Source organism: Chinchilla lanigera, unplaced genomic scaffold (assembly GCF_000276665.1).
Source record: "Chinchilla lanigera isolate Chin_1 unplaced genomic scaffold, ChiLan1.0 scaffold00094, whole genome shotgun sequence".
Lineage (NCBI taxonomy): Eukaryota > Metazoa > Chordata > Mammalia > Rodentia > Chinchillidae > Chinchilla > Chinchilla lanigera.
In genome coordinates, this window is record NW_004955495.1 from 2,673,347 (window position 1) to 2,691,697 (window position 18,351).

Genomic DNA, 18,351 nt, shown 5'->3' on the forward strand with positions numbered 1-18,351 from the left:
TCTCCTCTCTTTCCTCTCCTCCCTCCCTCCCTCTCTTTCTTTCTCTTTTTTCTTTCATTCTTTCTCTTTCAGTTTATTGTATAGAATAAAACCTGATGTTGACCTTTCTAGTTTCTTTTTTAAATAGTACATGCCACATAATAATCACCTTCATCTTGGGGAGCTGCTACATGCACTTGTCACACCTTAATCATTTTAACTTCCCCTCGCTCTCTGCCCATCTGCCCTCTCCCAGGCCCCCTTTCCACCTCTATGAAGACTACTTCCCTGTTTCTTATCCTCTATCTTTTACTTACTGTCCTTTCAGTTATTTATATTTTGGGTTTTTCCTATACGAGACATCATGTGATATTCAACCTCTGTCTGATTTATTTCACTCAGCATTATGGTCTCCTACAAATGACCAAATGTATGTAGGTTCTAGTTCCATTCTTAGAACAACTTCTTTCTTTCTGTCTTTTTTTAGACAGGGTCTTGCTATGCAATTCAGGCTGGCCTTGAACTCACTATGTAGCCCAACCTGGCCTTGAACTCGTGATCCTCCTGCCTCAGCCTCCCGAGTGCTGGGAGTACAGTCACGCGCCAACACGCCCAGCGCAGCTTCTTTCATGGTACTTACTGCTACTACCTGATGTTCTTTAGCGTTCGAATTTGGGGCAGGTCTGGAGCCAGACTACCTGGCCTCGCGTCCTGGTTCTACTCATTATTGGCTGAGTAGTTTTGGGAAACTTCTGGCATCTCTTTGCCTCAGTTTTCGACTTTGTAAAATGGAACAATCATGACCCGATACCACACAGACTTTGCGAAGACTGAATCTATCCTACAGGTGTGGAGCTTAGGGCAGTGCAAAGTGGGCAGCCGCTGTAGCCGGGGCTGCCTCTCTGTCTGCTCCACCATCACAGAAGACCCAGGAGCACAGCGAACAGCCCCGGCTGTCTGCTGGCTGCACATCCTCAGTGCCTAGTGGGACTCAGGAACCCATCTCAAACCCATAACTACTGAGAACCCCTGCCCAGGCTGATGGGATTCTCGGTGTCTACGGACTTCATTAAAGGTCCCTTTGCGAAAGGGTTTGCATCTCCATCGCAGGATGATGGTCCCTTGTCTGGCCCCTCCGCTCCCATCTTTTTTTTTTGGTCGTTTTGAGGCAGGGTCTCGCTATGCAGTTCAAGTGAGCTCCCTTGAGCTCACTTTGTAGCCCAGGCTGCTCTCAAACTCGCAAGGATCCTCCTGCCTCAGCCTCCCCAGTGCTGGGATTGCAGGCGTGCGCCACCACGCCACCACGCCCGGCTTCCCTCCCATGTATTCCCACACCACTTCCCACGCTCCGTCAGCCTCACACTCACCCCAGAGGAGCAGCAGGCTACAGCCCCGCATCTTGCTGCGCTTCTGCAGCTCAGACGAGGGAACCTTTCTTTAAAACTTTTTTTTGTGTGAAAGGGAAAGGGTGGAGCCACAGTTGCTCAATGTGACCAGAGAAAACATTGCGGCCCTTTCTGCTGAGTTGCTGCCGCTAGAGAAGGGCCTTGGGGCAAACCCCAGATTTTTCCCTTTAAACTTGCTTATGTACGGTTTCTCCCGCTCCGTCCTCCTCCGCACTTCTCCCCCTCCCTGTCTCCTTTCTCCTCTGCTCTCCTCTCCTCTCCTTCCCTTTCTCCTTCCTGCCAATGTCTGTATCCCGTCTTGTGTCCCCTTCTTTCACTACATTCCTATTTCTCCCCTCTCACTCTCAGTTTATCATATAGAAGAAAACGTGGTGTTTAAGTTTTTAATAGCATGTCTACATATATAACTAACTAAATAAACCTCTACCTCCTGATGCTCTTGAAGCAAACTCCCAGAGGCAGGGTCTCCTCCCAGCTCTCCATGAAGATGGACACATCACACTGTGCTTGTCCTGTGCCAGGCCAAGAAAATGGAATTTTATCCTCATGTCAACTTTTAAAGTTGGGATTGGCCCACATACACACACAAAGGGAGACTGGCTTTCCGAGGAAACGTCCTTGTCCACGATCACGTGGACCCAATGCTTGAACCCGGGATCCCCGGATTCCAGGGTCCAGAGCTCCTCGCCTTCCTCCACCCTCCACTCTCCCTGATCACTGCCTGGTGGGACCCCCACCCCGTCCCCAGCCCCCAGCCCCCCACATGCGCACACACGCACATGCGTGCACACGTGCTCATGCCCTCGTCTTATAAATCTGGGGGTCTAGTAATATATCAGTTAGTCACTCAGACAGAGACCCCCAAGAGAGGGGCTCTAAGGAAATGTATCAGGTGACCCTGGAAATAGCCCCCGGGGAAGGTAGACGTGAGACAGAGAAGGGAGCGTGCAGGGTAGGTGTGTTATCCAGCAAAACGCACGGCTGGGGAGGCGGCACGGAGCACTCCCCAGAGTTACCCCAACGTAGGGGAGCGGGCCCGGGATATTTATTTTTCACCTGCTGTGTGTCCCTGAGTGAGGGCTGCTCCCGGTGTCACCAGCTCTGGGACGCTTTGGGCCTGCTCTCAGTTGATCTCATTAGTAATAAAATGCAAGGAGGGCGTGGTGGCTCACGCCTGCCATCCCCACACCGTGGGAGGTTGAGGCGGGAGGACGGCGAGTTAGAGTCCAGCCTGGGCAAACTAGCGATTTAGCGAGACCCTGTTTCCAAAAACAAAACAAGGGCTGGGGCGTGGACTCGTGTGGAGTCCCCGAGTTCAGTGCCTGGCACTGCAAAAGTGATGGTGATGATGGTAATGCAGTGAGGGTGAGATGCCCGGCTAGAGCGGACCGGTGTGTCAAAGCTCACGGAGGTGATCAGGCGCTGACCATGTGGAGGACAAGCTACAAAAGAGATGCAAAGAGCAGAACCCAGCTCTTGGGGAGAAGATGCGCACTTGCTTTTGCATTCCCCCTTTTGCTCTGTGTAAGGCAAGAATACCTACCTGGCATGGGGAGGGGGGCTCGATGAGAACTTCCCTCTTCTGCATTAAGGGCGCCTGGCTTGTGAGGCCGCAGATAAGCGCCAGCAGGAACACACAGATAGTTACACCAAGAGGAAGACACCCCGAGCTGCAGCGCGGGCGGTAAGAGCGCTCGAGGATGAGCACAGCGCTGGATCCGGGCGCCGTCTCAGCCCTTCCTTCCACATTCTGTTGAACACTCAGACCTCCCTCCGGGGGCTGCCGTGAGCGTGGGAGGAGATGGCATCCGTGACATGCCCAGAGCAGCGCCTGGCAGCCGGGGAAATGACCCATCCGCACGTGGGCTGTCCTGGTTATAAGAACTAGAGTCAGGCTGATGAGGGCTTCCATCACAAATCTGCGAGCCGTGCCCCAGGCGTCTGTCGGAGGGACTCACGGCTGTAAGTCTGAGTTTCTGGTGGGGTTAAACTCTTCCCTCTCCGCAGACGTGGGGAGGGAATGGAGAAAAGCTCCCAACACATGGCCGGACACACTAACGCATAGCATGTGCTTGATAAACACTGTGAGCTCTGGTCACGAAACATAAATGATGTTCACACTCCCAGCACCCACTGGGGGTTGGAAAAAGCAGGTTTACTCCCCTCGCTGTAAGATACAAAAAGCTGGGCCGGGAATATAGCTCAGCGGCACAGCGCCTGCCTGGCAAGTGCGAGGTCCTGAGTTCAATTCCTGGTATTCTCCCACCACCACCACCAAAAAAAAAAAAAAAAATACAAAAAGTTAGAGCTGGAGAATTTATCCCATAGTCAGAGAAAGAGTGAACCAGGTCAAAGTTAGAGGATGACTTCCCGAAGGAACTGATGTCTGAGCTGAGACCCGAAGAGTGCTTAAGCCCAGACTTAGCAGAAAATGGAACAAGTACAGCACATACAAAAGTCCATTACGTTCACAGGAAGCTGTTATCCCAGGAGGGGACCCACCTGTGTGTCCACAACTCCAGGATTCTATGTTCCCTAACATGCAGAAGGACCTGTTCCATTTTGGTAGTTTCTCAGCCTTGGTTTGTTTTGATCTGTCATTCCTTAATTAGGATATGAAATCTATGAATTCCTTTTTTATTATTTTTCTAGGGTATGAAATCTCCCTGTCCCCTTTTTAGTATTTATTCATTTATTTTGTCTTTTTGAGACAGGGTCTCACTATGCAGTTCAGGCTGGCCTTAAACTCACTTTGCAGTCCAGACTGGCCTCAGACTTGCAGCAATCCTCCTGTCTCAGCCTCCTGAGGGCTGGGATGACAGGCATGCGCTCCCACACCTGACCTGTTTTTTTTATTATTTTTTTAATTGGCAAGAAATATTGCGTATGTTCATGGTGTACAACACAATGTTTTTAACTACTAAACATATCAATTACCTCATAGGCTTAGTGTTTTATTTCTGTGATGAGGATGCTGAAAAGCTACTGTCTTGATAATTTTCGAGTAGATTCTTCTGGGATGCTGGGAAGATGAATGCTATTGAGGCCCAACAACAAGACCTGATTCTGTTTACGTAGCACATACACAGTTACTAACTGTGGTCAGCACTGTTGCACAGTAGATCTCTTGGACTTCTCCCTCCTGTTTAGCTGAAATTGTTTTAGTGACACTAATTTAATTTTTTATTATTTTTTTTTAAGTTAGTACATGCCTGCAGTACATAATGCCTATACTCCCTGTGTGGAGCTGGTGTGTGTAGGTAATACATCTGAATTCCTTTTTCCACCCCTTTCCTCCCTGACCCCTCTTTCCTCTGTCTCTTGGTCCTCTTCCCCCTTGAGAAAGATCTATCTCCCTACTTCCTGTTACCTACTTTTCATTTTGTGTGGGGGGCCTGGCCGAGGAGTGAACGGTGAAACTGTGGAAGGACCCTCGGGGCCAAAGCGCAAAGGTCTGCGCATGATGACCGGAGCACGGCAGGGCGAGCAAGCCAGAAGGAGCTTAGAGCGGGGAAGCGTGCTGCATCCGGCCATTGTCCTCCCCCTTGGCCTGACACTGCTGACTACAGTTCCTTGCCCACACTTGAAATAAAAGCCAGAGAGTTCTGTGTTTGGAGCTGCTCGCTGGAGACTCCCTCCTGACGGGTGCCACTCTGGGCTCATCTCTGAGACATTTTTTGTCCCCTCTGCTGCCACAGATACATACCGCAACCATTTTGCTCCTTATGTATACTTTGGGTTTCTCCTATAAGAGAAACCATGTGATATTTAAGCTTGTGTGTCTGATTTATTGCTGAAATTTTGTATCCATGAACTAACATCCCCCCAGGGCCCTCCCCAGTGCATCTCCTGAAAAAACTTCTGATCAGCAGAAACTGAGAACAGGTGAATGCTCCAGACGCCCAGGTAGCCATGAAGAGAACACACAAAGAATAAAGACGAGGATTTCCCCAGTGAGCATCAACTCTGCAGGAACCACAGATGTATTAAATATCTCCCCCTGCCCACCTCTGGTCTCCTGCCACGATCCCTCCCATCTGCTCCCCCACAGATCCTTGTGGGGTGATGTTGCTGATTTGTACAAACTGCCAGGGACCTGTCCTACAGTTCTTGCTAAGTGTATCTGCAGGAGTCTGGACCCTAGAGGGAGGGAGCTCAATGTGGTGGTTGTAGCGCATGTCCACAGATTATCTGATATTGCTTTCTTCTCGTGGTGCAGCCTCATCCCCCACTGAGTGTGGGACAATCCCGTGGCTGGCTTCTGATGAATGCAGAGAGGAGGACGTGACATTGTACAGCCACAGAGACTAGACTTTATGGCATTATGACTTCCTCCTTGCTCTCTGAAATGCCCTCTCTCCCTCCCCACTGTCGTTCACCAAGGCAAAGCCAGTCACTGTGTACTGGGAACATTCAAGCAGTGCTACACAGAATCCACGAGTCTTAGTTCACTTTGCATTGGTGCAACAAAATACCCGATGCTGGTCACCTTACAATGCAAAAAGGTTTGTGCGGATCACAGTTCTGGAAAGTCAAGAGCATTTGACCAGCTGTGGTAGCAAGTGGACGAGATCACATGGTGAGACAGGAGGGAAGAGGCTGGGGAGGGGCCCAGCTCACTTTGAAAAAAATTCTCGAAAGAAGCCACTTAATCCCGTGAGTCCTGCATTAATCCCTTCCAAGATGGTGCCCCATGATGCAAGTACCTTCCACTAGGCTTCCCCTTCAACATCACCACCCTGGAGACAAGCCTTCAGCACGTGAACCGTTAGGGGACACACGCCAACCACATGCGAACCAGGGCACTGTGTGAGGAGGACCTGAGACCTCCCACCAGCAGCCACGTGAGTGCGCAGTCTTGGAGTGTGGCCTTCCAGCCCTGTTGAGTTTTCAAGCACATGGTCTGCAGCTTGACTGTGGTGTCGAGAGATCCTTGAGCCAGAACCAACTACCTAAAACACCCCCGGATTTCTGACCCTCAGAAACTGCAAGGAAACAAGTTTGTTGCTTTAGAGTGCAAAGTTTTGGAGTAATCTGTTCTACAAGAGTTAGCTGATATACCTAGAAATAGTTTTCCTTACCAATGAAACAGGACAGTAATAAGTCCACTTCAGAGGGTTTGTGACCCAGCTATAAACTCCTTGCCTGACAAGAGTAGATCTTTGATCATATTAATTATTCTTGCTTTTTTTTTTTTTCAGTACTGAGGCTTGAACCCAGGGCTTCACACTAAGGTACATCTCCAGTCTGTTTTATTTTTCATTTTGAAATAGAATCTTGCTAAGTCACCAAGTTACTCAGACTAAGCTCAGAATTGCAGTCCTCCTGTCTCAGCCTCCCATAGTACTGGAATTATAGAGATAGTTATCATTATTCCATTGTAAGAAGTGTTCACAGTGACTTATAGAAGAAATCTTGGTACCTGCAAAAACTCGAGTGGGAGAAGTCAGTGGAGTTCATAGGATTCAGGACTTTATAATATGGGTGAAAAGTTTTCATTTTTACCTTCAGGGCAATAGGAAGAGGTTCAGCAAGGGGTCACTGGCCTGGGCTGGTGTCTTACAACATGGACGTCATGCAAGGTGAGCACTGGCCAGGATGAGGTCATGGATGGTCAGAAAGGAAGGAAGGAGGAATTTAGGAGGCGAAAGCCACAGACTTCAGGGATAAGGACGGAACGTCCAACACAGAAGAAAGACTGGCAATTTGGAGGTTCAACTACAGAACCGGCAAGTTTCCAGATCAAGCGGAGGCTCCTCCTGGGGCTGGGCTGGGACGAGACAGTGGATGAGTCCACAACGGCTGCTGTAACAAATCGCCCTGCACTTGGTGCCTTGAAAAAGACAGACTCACAGTCCTAAGTGAGTCCTATAGTGCCACCACCAGGGTCGGCGGCACTGTGCTCCCTCTGCAAGCTCAGGAGAGAGTCCATTCTTTATCAGAAGATTCTAGAAGCCACTTACATTCCTTGGCTCGTGAATCTTTTTTCTTCCATCTTCAGAGCCAGAAGGGAAACATTCTCTCTCTCTCTCTCTCTCTCTCTCTCTCTCTCTCTCTCTCTCTCTCTCACCCTCCTTCCCGCCTCCATCTTACAAGGACACTTGGGATGACATTGGGACACCCAGAAAATCTAAAATAATGTCCCCAACTCAAGATCCTTCACAAAACCCCATCTGCAAAGTGCATTGCTTCAGGGAAGGGAACAAGTCCGCAGATTTGGGGGATTCCGACATGAACAGTGAGGGAGGTGCGTTACCCTACCTGCCTGCCCCACGGAGGTCTTGGATCCAGATAAGTAACTGAGGACGAGATTCTAGACACCTTTCGAACCCAAAAGAGGTTACGAGGACCGTCACGCCCAGACTGTGGAGCTCCTGACGGGCCGAGGTGAGGAGCAGGAAGTGGAAGGACAAGGTGGAGGAAATGAACGATCCCAGCCAAGCCTCTTACACAAGCCTAACCTTTTACAGCTTTCCCAGCAGAGAGGGAAGCGTGAGAACGTCAGATTGAAGAAGTAAGCCCGAAGGGTCTGAGAAACGTCACTCGCTGCCACCCTGAAGGGTTGAGGGGCACGGCACTTTGGGGTTACCCGAGGAGGCTCTGGGGCAGCCCTGCTTAATGCGAACACGTCCCTCCTGGACTCTAAACCGTCCCATGGCTTCCTACTGACCTCAGGACGACACCTGGGCTTGTTCGTATGGCCCTTAAGTCCCTATCTAGTCTTATTCTGGTCTCTCTGTTTTGATGTATTCTCACTGGTCTGTGAAATGCTAACCAGCCTAGACGCCTTGAGGCCCCTTGTGGTGGTCACCATTTATGCCTTGCCCCAGTCGGTCTTCCTGGGCCACTTCACCGGTCTCCTAGCTGCTTTGATATTGCCTGATAATCGCTCACAGCTTCCACTTTGTCCAGGGAGCAACCCTTAGCCCAGCGGCTGCACAAACCCTCAGCTCCAATTCACAGCTCAAAACCATTGGTCACAGAGGTGCAAGAGAGCAACCCCGCCCCCCAGCCAGGGTAGAACCATTCACGCCCCAGAGTGTCCCCTGAGTCTCCGCCTTGGAGCCGGCCAGCCATGGACGGAAACCTCTGAAACCGTGGGCCAAAGTAAATCTCTTCCTCAAGTTGTGTCAGGTATCTTGTCCCAGCAACTGAAAGCTGGCCAAGACAGCTACGCAGCTCATGAGGCTTTTTGACAGCGAGAGTGATTTGCCAGGGGCCCCCAGGACTACTCAGTTTCAATAGTTCACTGGGAAGACCCATCATGCAGTCATAATCCAAGCTCTGAGTTGCTGGAGCAGGAGGATGTAAAGTAACAATCAATAAAAAAAGGCACGTGGGTTGAAGTCAGGCATCCAAGGGCCCACTTCCAGAAGAGTCACACAGGGCACAACTAATTCCTTCAGCAGTGACTTGGGACACCTAGTATGAAGTGTTGTCAACCTGGGAAGGTCATTAAAGACACTGCTCCAGGGCTCTTCCCCCCAGAAGGAAAGCAGATAGTCAGCATCAGCCATGTGTTTTGCATAAACTGCAGTCACCACAAGTCCCTCATATGAGATCTGGGAATGTGGTGCAACCCATCCCCACATCTAAATTTCCACACACCACCAAGAGCCAGCTGTGTCGCTCCAGCGCAGGTGATGTCCCAAGTAGAGGACACCAATCAGAATGGACACTGGCTACAACCCTAAGGGCCACCTCTGGTCCCAGGCTGGTCCCAGTAATCAGCTGCCATGGGATAAAGGTTGGGCATGCAGTGGATGCAGGGTTAGGACTAGTTGACTCCCGGAATGGAAGTTTTTACATACTGTAGCCGTTCTCCCGGATGTTTGCATATATACACAAAATGAGTCATATACAAATATGTATAGCAGCTTTATTCACAACTGGCAAATAATAGAAGCAATTTAAATGCCCATTGACAGGAGAGAGAGAGAGAGAGAGAGAGAGAGAGAGAGAGAGAGAGAGAGAGAGGGAGACATAGGCACAGACATACAGACAGAGAGGCAGAAAGACAGACAGAGACACTAAAGAATTAGCATTGCTGGGGGTTGTGAGTCCAAAATCCACAGGTCAAGCCACTAGGCTGAAACTCAGCTAAAGTTTGGGCTGCACTCTCGGGCCCAAAGGCTGACACTCGGAACAAGGCTCTGCACTTCTGTTTTACAATCTGGAGGCAGAATTGCCTCTCCTTCAGAAGCCTCAGTCTTTGTTCTCCAGGCCTTCAACTAATTGCACGAGGCTCACCAGTGTCGGGGAGGCTCTGGACAAGTGACGTGAGTCTGCGTCTTATCGTATCCCAAACACACCTTCACCAAGTGGTCTCAGCTGAACTTGACATAACCGAGACGGGCAGATCAGTTGAGTCCAGGAGTTCAAAGCCAGCCTGGGCAACCTAGCAAGATTTCAATAAAAATAAATAAATAAACGAACACTTTGCCATGGTCTAGCCAACTTTCCATACAAAATTAACCACCTAAAGCAGATGTATATGAAATCCTAGAAAAGATACATCGTAGATAGCTGGGTACAGGGAACAAACTGGCGAAGGCGTAGGGCCGGGGTGCAGAGAGGGATGGGTTGCAAGAGGGCTCAAAAAGGTGCAGGGAGCTGATGGAGATGTTCGGAAGTTTTACCGTGGCAGTGGTTGCCATAACCCATGAAACTGCACACTACAGCCAGAGGTAGCTTGTGGCAGGTACGCCAAGTACTCCAGGACAAAGTTGGCAAGATAAATCCTAAATTCAAGGTTATCCATTACTATACCAAATTATCTTATTATGTATGTTGTATAAAAAAGTGACCAGAGGCTGGGGATTTAGCTCAGTGGCACAGCACCTGCCTGGCAAGCATGAGGTCGTGAGTTCAATTCCCGGTACCGGAAAAAAAAAAAAAAGTGACCAGCTAATGCTTTTAACTGTTGAAGGGACTGAGAATTGAACCTAAGGTCTTGCAAATGCCAGGCAAGTGCTCTCCCTGCCACAGAACCATACCCCAACCCATTTTATTTTATTTTATTTTATTTTATTTTGAGACTGGGTCCTGCTAAGTTGTCCAAGCCGGCCTTGAACTTACAGACCTCTTCCTTCAGCCTTCAGAGTAGCTGGGATTGTAAGTGTGTGCTGCCACAGCTGGCTTCATTTTTAACAGACACGTAATATGCGTATATATTCATAAGTACAGCTCAATAATTCAATAGATGCCCAATTACCTCACGGTGCATACTATATAAAGGGACCTAAAGACATGCGTGCTGACTTTCTTCCATGAAATGTGTCATTTGAATTTGCCTTCACATAGAGTTGATGTCATTGCAGAACAACCTGACCTTAGCAAGCTACGCAACAATCTAAAGTGTCTACTTCCTTAAAAACTAAAATAAAGCAAGAAGAAAAACTGGTGCCATTTTTGTTGCCTAATTGCTTCCCAGCTGATAAGAAATGCGTGTTGGGAATCCTTCCCCACTGCCGCCTGGAACCTGGCCGTGTTCTCTGGACTCTCCGGGGAATGCACTTGTGTGGCTGTGAGGCCATGTATTTCTCTCCTTGTGAAGTGGGCACCGCGGGGCTGCAGGCATTGCTGCATTTTTCTGCAAAGCTTGCAGGCGGAGCTCCAGGCTGGTTCCCGGAATGGTGTTTCTTATCGTCCCATCTCAGAAGAGGCAGAAGCAGCAGCTAGAGGAACTGTTACCCCCCGCCGCCTTCAGACACTACCAAAAGTAGGTTCAGAAGAGGATGTGGAAATGCAGAAGAATAAAGAAAAGATAATAAATCATCATCTTTGCTCCCCAAAGAGGGGGCCCCTGAGCCTGGGCAGACAGGAACCTGAATTTGTGGGAAGCTGGTCTCAAAAAAAATCTATAGCAGAAAGAAAATGGCCCTCTAAATCAAAGCCTCTGATGAGTTTTCCTGGGGAGAAATACTTCAAAAGGAGCCTGTTTGGATTGAGATATAAAATGTGCCCCAAAAGTCTCATGCCCAGGGGTGGGGCTTTTCAAAGGTGGTTAAATCGTGCAGGCAGTGATCTCATCGGTGGATGGATTCGTGGATGGGCTCAGAGATGACAGTGCGGTTAGGTTGCAGCACCTGGCTGGAGATGGGTCCAGCAATGTGACCTGGAAGGCTGGATTCTCCTTCTGGTCTCCTCCCTTCTCTCCCTGCTTCCTGGCTGCCATTAGCCGAGCAGTTTTTCTCCCTCAGGCCATTTCTGCCTTAGAGCCAGCTGTCCATGCACGGACGGAACGGCCCAGAGCCCTCAGCCAAATTAAACCTCTCCTTTAAGTTGTGGGTGACAGGTATTTTGTCCCAGGAGTGGGGAAGCTGAATAAAACCCAGCCCAAAAAAGGCAATATATTCTGTGAGCTGGGAGGACTACTTTTTCAGGTGGGTGGAACTAGTGTCACCGTATTGGTCTGTGATGGCTGCTGTAACAAACACCACAGCCTGGTAAATGCATAGAACAGGGATGTGCTGTCCTACAGTTCTGGAGAACCAAGTCCCAGAACAAGGCGGGGCCAGCACTGACTTCTCCTGAGGCCTGTCTCCTTGGCTTCCTGATGGCACCTTGCCCTGTGTCTTTCTGTGGTCACCCTCCTGTGAGTACCTGTATCCTAATCTCTTACAAGGGCCCCAGTCCTATTGGATAAGGGGCCACTCTTATGACCTCGTATCAACTTAATAACCTCTTTAAAGGCCCTGTCTCTAAAGACGGTCATATTCTGAGGTCCCAGGGGTCAGGGATGCAATGTATGGATGGGGAAAGGGACACAATTCAGTTCATGACACTCACATTCCACTTCTGACCATCACCAGTGTGCCCTTAACATGTGATTTATCTTCTCTGACCCTCAGTGTCCCTATGTACTCAAAAATATCTATCTAGGACCTGGTGGCACTTAATGGTAGAGGATTTGCCTAGCATGCATGAGGCTCTGGGTTCCATCCCAGCATCTAAAAAGGAGAGAGAGAGAGAGAGAGAGAGAGAGAGAGAGAGAGAGAGAGAAATTAAATGCCACTCCATTTTAACAAGTAAAAGAGCAGAACAGACTGAAAAAAATGAACAAATTTCCTTAAAGCTTTCAAAGAGGTAGAACACAACCCAGGCTGGAGGGACAGATGGACAGGTGGACACAGAAGCCCTTGGCTTACTGCATGCAAACTGCCCTAGCTTGGGAGCAGAGCTAAGGAAGAGAACCCCGGGCTTACCAATGACTCACTGGAGACTCCACAAGAAGAGTTTCTGGAGAAGGAGCCCGTGCTCTGTGATTTTTACCTCTGGGAGCTCAACGAGAGTCGCACAATAACTATCAGAGGAAAATGACTGTGCTTACGGAAGAAAGAGAGGAAAGGAACAATTTGGAAATGTGCCAGGGCATTCTGTTCTAATATATATACACACACACACACACACACACACACACACACACACACAAATGGCACATAATAATTGCACACATGTATGGGGTGCAGGTGATGACTGTGTGTGTATGTGTGGATCACATCCACAAAAGTAGCGTTTTCATCTCTTTAAACATTTATCATTTCAAGTTCCTCTCTCCTAGTTCTTTACACAAAACGTATTAACTTTCTGCAAGCTATAGTCATCCCACTGTGTGCAAACACTAGAATTATTCCTCCTCCCTAACTCTGTTTTGACCCCGGTTGTCAACTCCCTCTCTCCCCCTCCCCTTCTCTCCTTCCCGGCTTTCAGGGATCGCAGGTCTGCTCCGTGCCTCCACGACATCAAACCTTTTAGCTCCTTCATGGGCAAGAACATGAGGTATCTGCCTTCTGCTTTCTGCTCTTAACAGGGCTTGTCCTCAGGAGAAACTAGTCAACCAAGACTAGTTAACCAGAGCCTAACCTGCTGAGGTTTTACTGGAGCATAAATGACCTGCGGGAGGAGACATATTCAACTCCACTTAGCGCTAGCCCCCCGCACAAGAGAAGGGAAATACCCAACTCCAGCCCGCCCTAGCCACAGCCTGCCATTGGAAAGGAAGGAAAAAAACTGAGAACGGTTGTGAAGTTCACAGCCCCAGGATCAGGCTCATCCAAAGGCTGAGAAATAATCACGGCACCGTGAACACACCGTCCCCAGCCTGCCGTACCATCACGCTGCTGATGGCCGGTTTTCCTCTACCTGGCACTGCATGTCCTACGGCCACCTTGATCCCAGACTTCCGGCCTCTGGAACCACGAGATAATGAATGTCTGTTATCTCAGCCGCCCAGCCTGTAATGTTGGAATGCCCACACAGCGCTCCTCATGCGGCATGGGCTTCCTCCCAACATGGTAGCCTTGGAGAGTAAGCCATCTTCTGTGGGGACCTGGTGCTGAGAATGGAGGAAGGAAAATATTTCCTACCGTCCTAAAGCTGAGCCTCGGAAGTGACCCCTATTACGCTGGATCGTGGGGCATGAATCTCCTAAGTGGATTAATCCGTAAATGAGTTCACAGCTGAATGTGGTGTTAGGAGGTGGGGCCCGACTAGAGGAAGCAGGGTACTGAGGCTGCGACCTGGAGGAGTACGTTCTTGTCCTTGGCCCCTTTGTATCTTTCTGGCTCTCTTGCTCCGGTTCTGCTTTTTCCTCCACCGTGCCCTTCTACCTGGGTGCCAGCCAGTCATGCGTTCAAACTCTGGAACTGCGAGCCAGAATCAGCCCCTTCTCATTTAAGTGGTGTTCGCCCCAGCAGCAGAAAGGCGCCCATACAGCCTGCATCCCCTCAGTGAGTCCATAGCAAGGGGTCTGAGACTCCACCTCTTCAAAAGAGGAGGTGGGAGGAAAAGGCAGCCAGCTTGAAGGCCAGACTGGGGAATGAGCTGGAGATGAGGAGTTTGAAGAGCACGCAGGCAGAGAGAGAAACTGTGGTTATGCCGTCAGTGAATGGATCAGAGAGTCTGTAGCTATTCAGCAAAGGAATTTCCTCTTATTCGCACGCACAGAACTACAGTACATTTCCCAGCATTCTTTGCAGTTAGGTGTGGTCATATGACTGAGATCCAGCCAGTGGGAATGCAAGGAGGGAGTTCTGTATGCTACTTCCCCACCCAGTCGCTCTCTATACCTGCCTCCTCTTCCAGACCTCCGTTTCCTGTATGCAGATGCAGGTTTCTGCAGACAGTCTGGGGAGCTGTAGGGAATGAGCGGTAAGATGGGAGAAAGTTAGGTCCTTGGACGATTTCTAGAAGAGAGCTACCCGGAAGTCACTAAAGCAGGAACACTCATACTGGACCACGGGGTGAGTGAGAGCTAAGCTTCAACTATGTTAAGCCATGGACAGATGGGAGCTTGCTTGTTGTAGCAGCTAGCGCTGTCTGCCTTAATTAAAATACACGGGGTGATTGCAGGAAAAGGCCTAAAACAGAGCATTTGAAAAAAAAGAAGCCCTGGAGCTCGAGGCAGGAAGATTGAAAGTTCAATCCCAACCCTAGGCAATTTAGCAACACCTTTGTCCCAGAATAAAAAGGACAGGGAAGGCCCTGGATTCAATCCACAATAGTGAGAAAGAAAGAAAGAAAGAAGAAAGGAAGGAAGAAAGAGAAAAAGAGAGAAAGAGAGAAAGAGAGAGGGAAAAAGGAAGGAAGAAAGAAAGGAAAGAAGAAAGAGGAGGAGAAAGGAAGGAAGAAAGAAAGGAAAGAAGAAAGAGGAGGAGAAAGGAAGGAAGAGAGGAGCTAAAACAGATTGAAAATCACTGACCAAGCCAGGTGTGGTGGTGCACGTCTGTAATCCCAGCATTGAGGAGGCTGAGGTAGGAGGATCTCTATGAGTTGGAGACCAGCCTGGGCTACATAGTGAGACCCTGTCTCAAAAAAACCAAGAAAAGAAAATGACCACGAAGGAACGAGAAAACCAATCACGGGATGGACAGAAATCAGGGAATGGGACAGAGAAGTGACCTCAACCCAAGAGGGGTGTTCAGAAACACCACGGGCTATGACAATCTGGGCCAACAGGAGTCAGTCAAGAGAGGGGAGCCCTGCATACAAGGAATTAGAGACGGCCCCTTTATTTGGAAACTTCGTCGTCATGGTTACAGACAATGAAGAAAGAAGTTTTTAAGTCACGTTTATTGCTTTTCAGCTTTATCACAGACAAGGAACTCGAAGGGGCGGAGACCCAGGATTAACTAAAGCTTCCAATAACACGCTGAAGGATGAGAGAGAATCTGCAAAAATCAACGCCGTCTACATTTTTAAAATCCTCGTGGGAGAAAGAGAAAGGACAGCAGAAGGGCAGCCCTGTGAACTGCAGACCAGACACCTCGTGCTAGGCCAGGTCCAGCGCTTTCACTGTCCAGACTGAATCACCATCCTCGCTCAGAAGCCTCCCACACAAGAGAGGACGGACACCCGAGGCCACTGATGGTCGGGGAAATGCGCATCAAACCCGCGGAGAGACCCACACCCTCCCCTTAGGATGGGTATAATGGAGAAAGGAACGAAGCGCTTGCAGCAGATGTGGAGAAATTGGGACCCTTGGGAGCTGCTGGCGGGAACGCAAAATGGTACAGCTGCTGGTGGGAATGCAAGAGGTGGAAACGAGGGGTTCCCCAAAAATTAAAAATAGAATTACCACGAAACCCAGCCATTTCCCTTTTGGGTGCTCACCCCAAGCAGCCAGGAATCTGTACGCCAGTGTTCAAAGCAGCACCCACACCCGTGGCAGGTGGGCATTTCCAGGACTCCCAGGAGGTACCGAGATCCGCGGGTGCCTGAGCCGCTGACTGTCCGAGTTCGTTTCCCGTCACTAAGGCGCAGTACCCGGGACCCACGGCTCGGCGGAGGAGAGGCTCCCTCTAGCTTCTGCCGATGGCTGGCTGGCTCCGAGGCAGAAACAGATGGCAGAAGGGGCACGGTGGGTCCAGACCTGCTGTTGTTTTGGATCTGAAATGTCCCCCCAGAGCCTGGTGCCCTCAGAGACGGGGCTGGGGGAGGGGTCACTGGATTGTGGGGACACTACAGCTGACTTGGCGTTAGGAGGTGAGGCCTGATCCGAAGGGGTCCCTGGGGGTGTGACGTGGCGGGACCTCCCTCCTGAGCTTTTCTCTGCTGTCTGACCACCGAACCTGGGCAAATTTCCCCCACCGCGCCCCCTGCCGTGCTCCTTCCGCCTGGCAGTCAGCCGGCCACCGCCTGTAAGCATGAACCGAAATAAACTTCTCCCTTAAGTCGTGGTCGTGGGGTACTGTGACCGAGACACAGCCCCCGGCAGCCAGGAAGCCCAGAGACTGGAGGGGCCCGGGACAAGGACCCAGCCTTCCAGGCCACGCCCCCGGGGACCCCCTCCAACCGGGCCCCGCCTCCTACCAGCGCACTGATGAATCCACCGGCGAGTGTGGCACCCTCAGGGTGCATCACCCTCCACACACACGAAACTTCGAGGGAACATTTTAGGCCTAAAACATAACACATAAAGGGGTTCAGTGTTTTTTTTTTTTTTGTCTTTTCTTTCTTTGAGACAGGGTCTCGCTATGCAGTTCAGGCTGGCTTTGAACTTACTTTGTAGCCCAGGCTGGCCTCGAACTTGCAAGGATCCTCCTGCCTCAGCCTCCCGAGTGCTGGGGTTCCAGGCGTGCGCTACCACGCTCGGCTCTATTTGCACAGAACCCGCGCACACCGTCCTGCAGGCTGTAGACAGTCCCTCCGTGGCTCGTAACACCTCACACAGCATCGCTTCCGCGGAGGGAGGGGCGACACTGTTGCTTGGGGGGTGACGATTAGAAAACAATGTGTGTGTATTCATGACAGCTGCGTTTTTAATATATGTTTGATGCGCGGTAGGTTGACTCCACCCGTACAGCACCTGTGGCTGTGGAGGCTTGTTTGTTTATACTTTATTTGTCAGTTAAAGAAATAGAACATAAAGCCAGCACTGCCTAACCTGTACCCGGGTTATTTTCCTCCACGGTGCGGATCGCTAAGCGAACTCCGGCCGAAGCCGCATCCTGCTGAGCTCCTTCCTCCGCCCGTTCCTGCCTCTCGGGGTCAGGGTGAGCGGGGTAAGAAGGGAGGTGACAGTTACAAAAGGCCTTGCGGGACACTGTAAGGGCTCAGCCTGGTTGGTGCCTGGGCTCTTCGGTGCTGGCTGTACTTTTCCGGGTGGATGGGCAGTGCAGAGCCTGACGCTGATTTGCAGTCAGCCGTGATGAAAGCATGGGCTGCACGAAAACCGGCGAGGCCTGTGCCAGCATCCCCTGGTGAAACCAGCCCGGGCTCCTCCTCGCCTGCAGCCTGGAGCCAAAGCTGACGATGTATCCCTGAAAGCCACTAGAGGGCAGCATACAGCTTCAAACGGGTGCTGCGGGGTCTGCCGCGGAAAACAGCTGGCCGAGCCGCAGAGCCCGAGGAAAGCCCCTACTGGATCCCTGAGGACGCGCTCCGCTCGAATGAATAGTCCTTGTGCGATACGATTCGGCTCCGAATAAAAACCAGTGCCGAGCGTGATTTTATCGCCAGGAATTTCACCATTCGAAAGTCATTCCTGCTGGGCGTGGTGGCGCACGCCTGGAATCCCAGCACTCAGGAGGCTGAGGCAGGAGGATCACTGTGAGTTCGAGGCCCGCCTGGGCTACAAAGTGAATTCAAGGCCAGCCTGAGCTGCGTAGTGAGACCCTGTCTCAAAAAGACCAAAAAAAAAAAAAAATTAATTCCTTTGGATAAAAGCATTTCCCTTCTGAAACAAATTAATTCCAACTGAGACCCCTAGAATGAGAGAAGCAATGACCACAGCAAAGAGCCCGTTCCACTTACTCTGTATTTCTCCACCTTCTAAACTACATGCGAAGACCCCCATGTGGCCCCTCCGGGAGGAGCCTCTTCTCTGCTTTGTAATCGCTGTGTATCACAGCAAAACTGTTTTGAAAGGAAATAGGGCCCCTTCCGGTGTGGTTAGTTAGGGATCGTGAGACGAAAGCATTCTGGATTTCAAGCGGGTCCAAAACCAATGACAGGTGTCCTTACA

General features: G+C 50.3%; 1 protein-coding gene and 2 long non-coding RNA genes across 5 annotated transcripts in view; all 3 read right to left on the reverse strand.

Annotated features, from left to right (window-relative positions):
• Window positions 1-1,392, reverse strand: part of Adgre1 (adhesion G protein-coupled receptor E1) — a gene marked incomplete in the record, with an annotated part of 73,326 nt that extends 71,934 nt beyond the window's left edge. The window contains 1 exon segment of the mRNA XM_013505356.1: window positions 1,347-1,392. Within this exon segment, the coding sequence (XP_013360810.1) occupies window positions 1,347-1,377 (31 nt within the window).
• A 7,858-nt stretch (window positions 1,393-9,250) lies between these two features.
• On the reverse strand, window positions 9,251-15,124 carry LOC106146793. 2 transcript variants are annotated; one of them, XR_001231356.1, is made up of 4 exons: window positions 15,088-15,124; window positions 14,456-14,521; window positions 12,593-13,722; window positions 9,251-9,783 (listed from the first exon to the last, which is right to left on the reverse strand). It is a non-coding gene; the product is annotated as an uncharacterized LOC106146793 (long non-coding RNA). The 2 variants fall into 2 exon arrangements; XR_001231355.1 differs by having other exon boundaries at window positions 12,593-14,521.
• Window positions 15,125-15,153: 29 nt separating this feature from the next.
• On the reverse strand, window positions 15,154-17,938 carry LOC106146792. Of its 2 annotated transcripts, XR_001231354.1 has the most exons (3): window positions 16,890-17,938; window positions 15,999-16,786; window positions 15,154-15,190 (listed from the first exon to the last, which is right to left on the reverse strand). It is a non-coding gene; the product is annotated as an uncharacterized LOC106146792 (long non-coding RNA). The 2 variants fall into 2 exon arrangements; XR_001231353.1 differs by lacking the exon at window positions 15,154-15,190 and having other exon boundaries at window positions 15,440-16,786.
• Window positions 17,939-18,351: the final 413 nt, after the last annotated feature.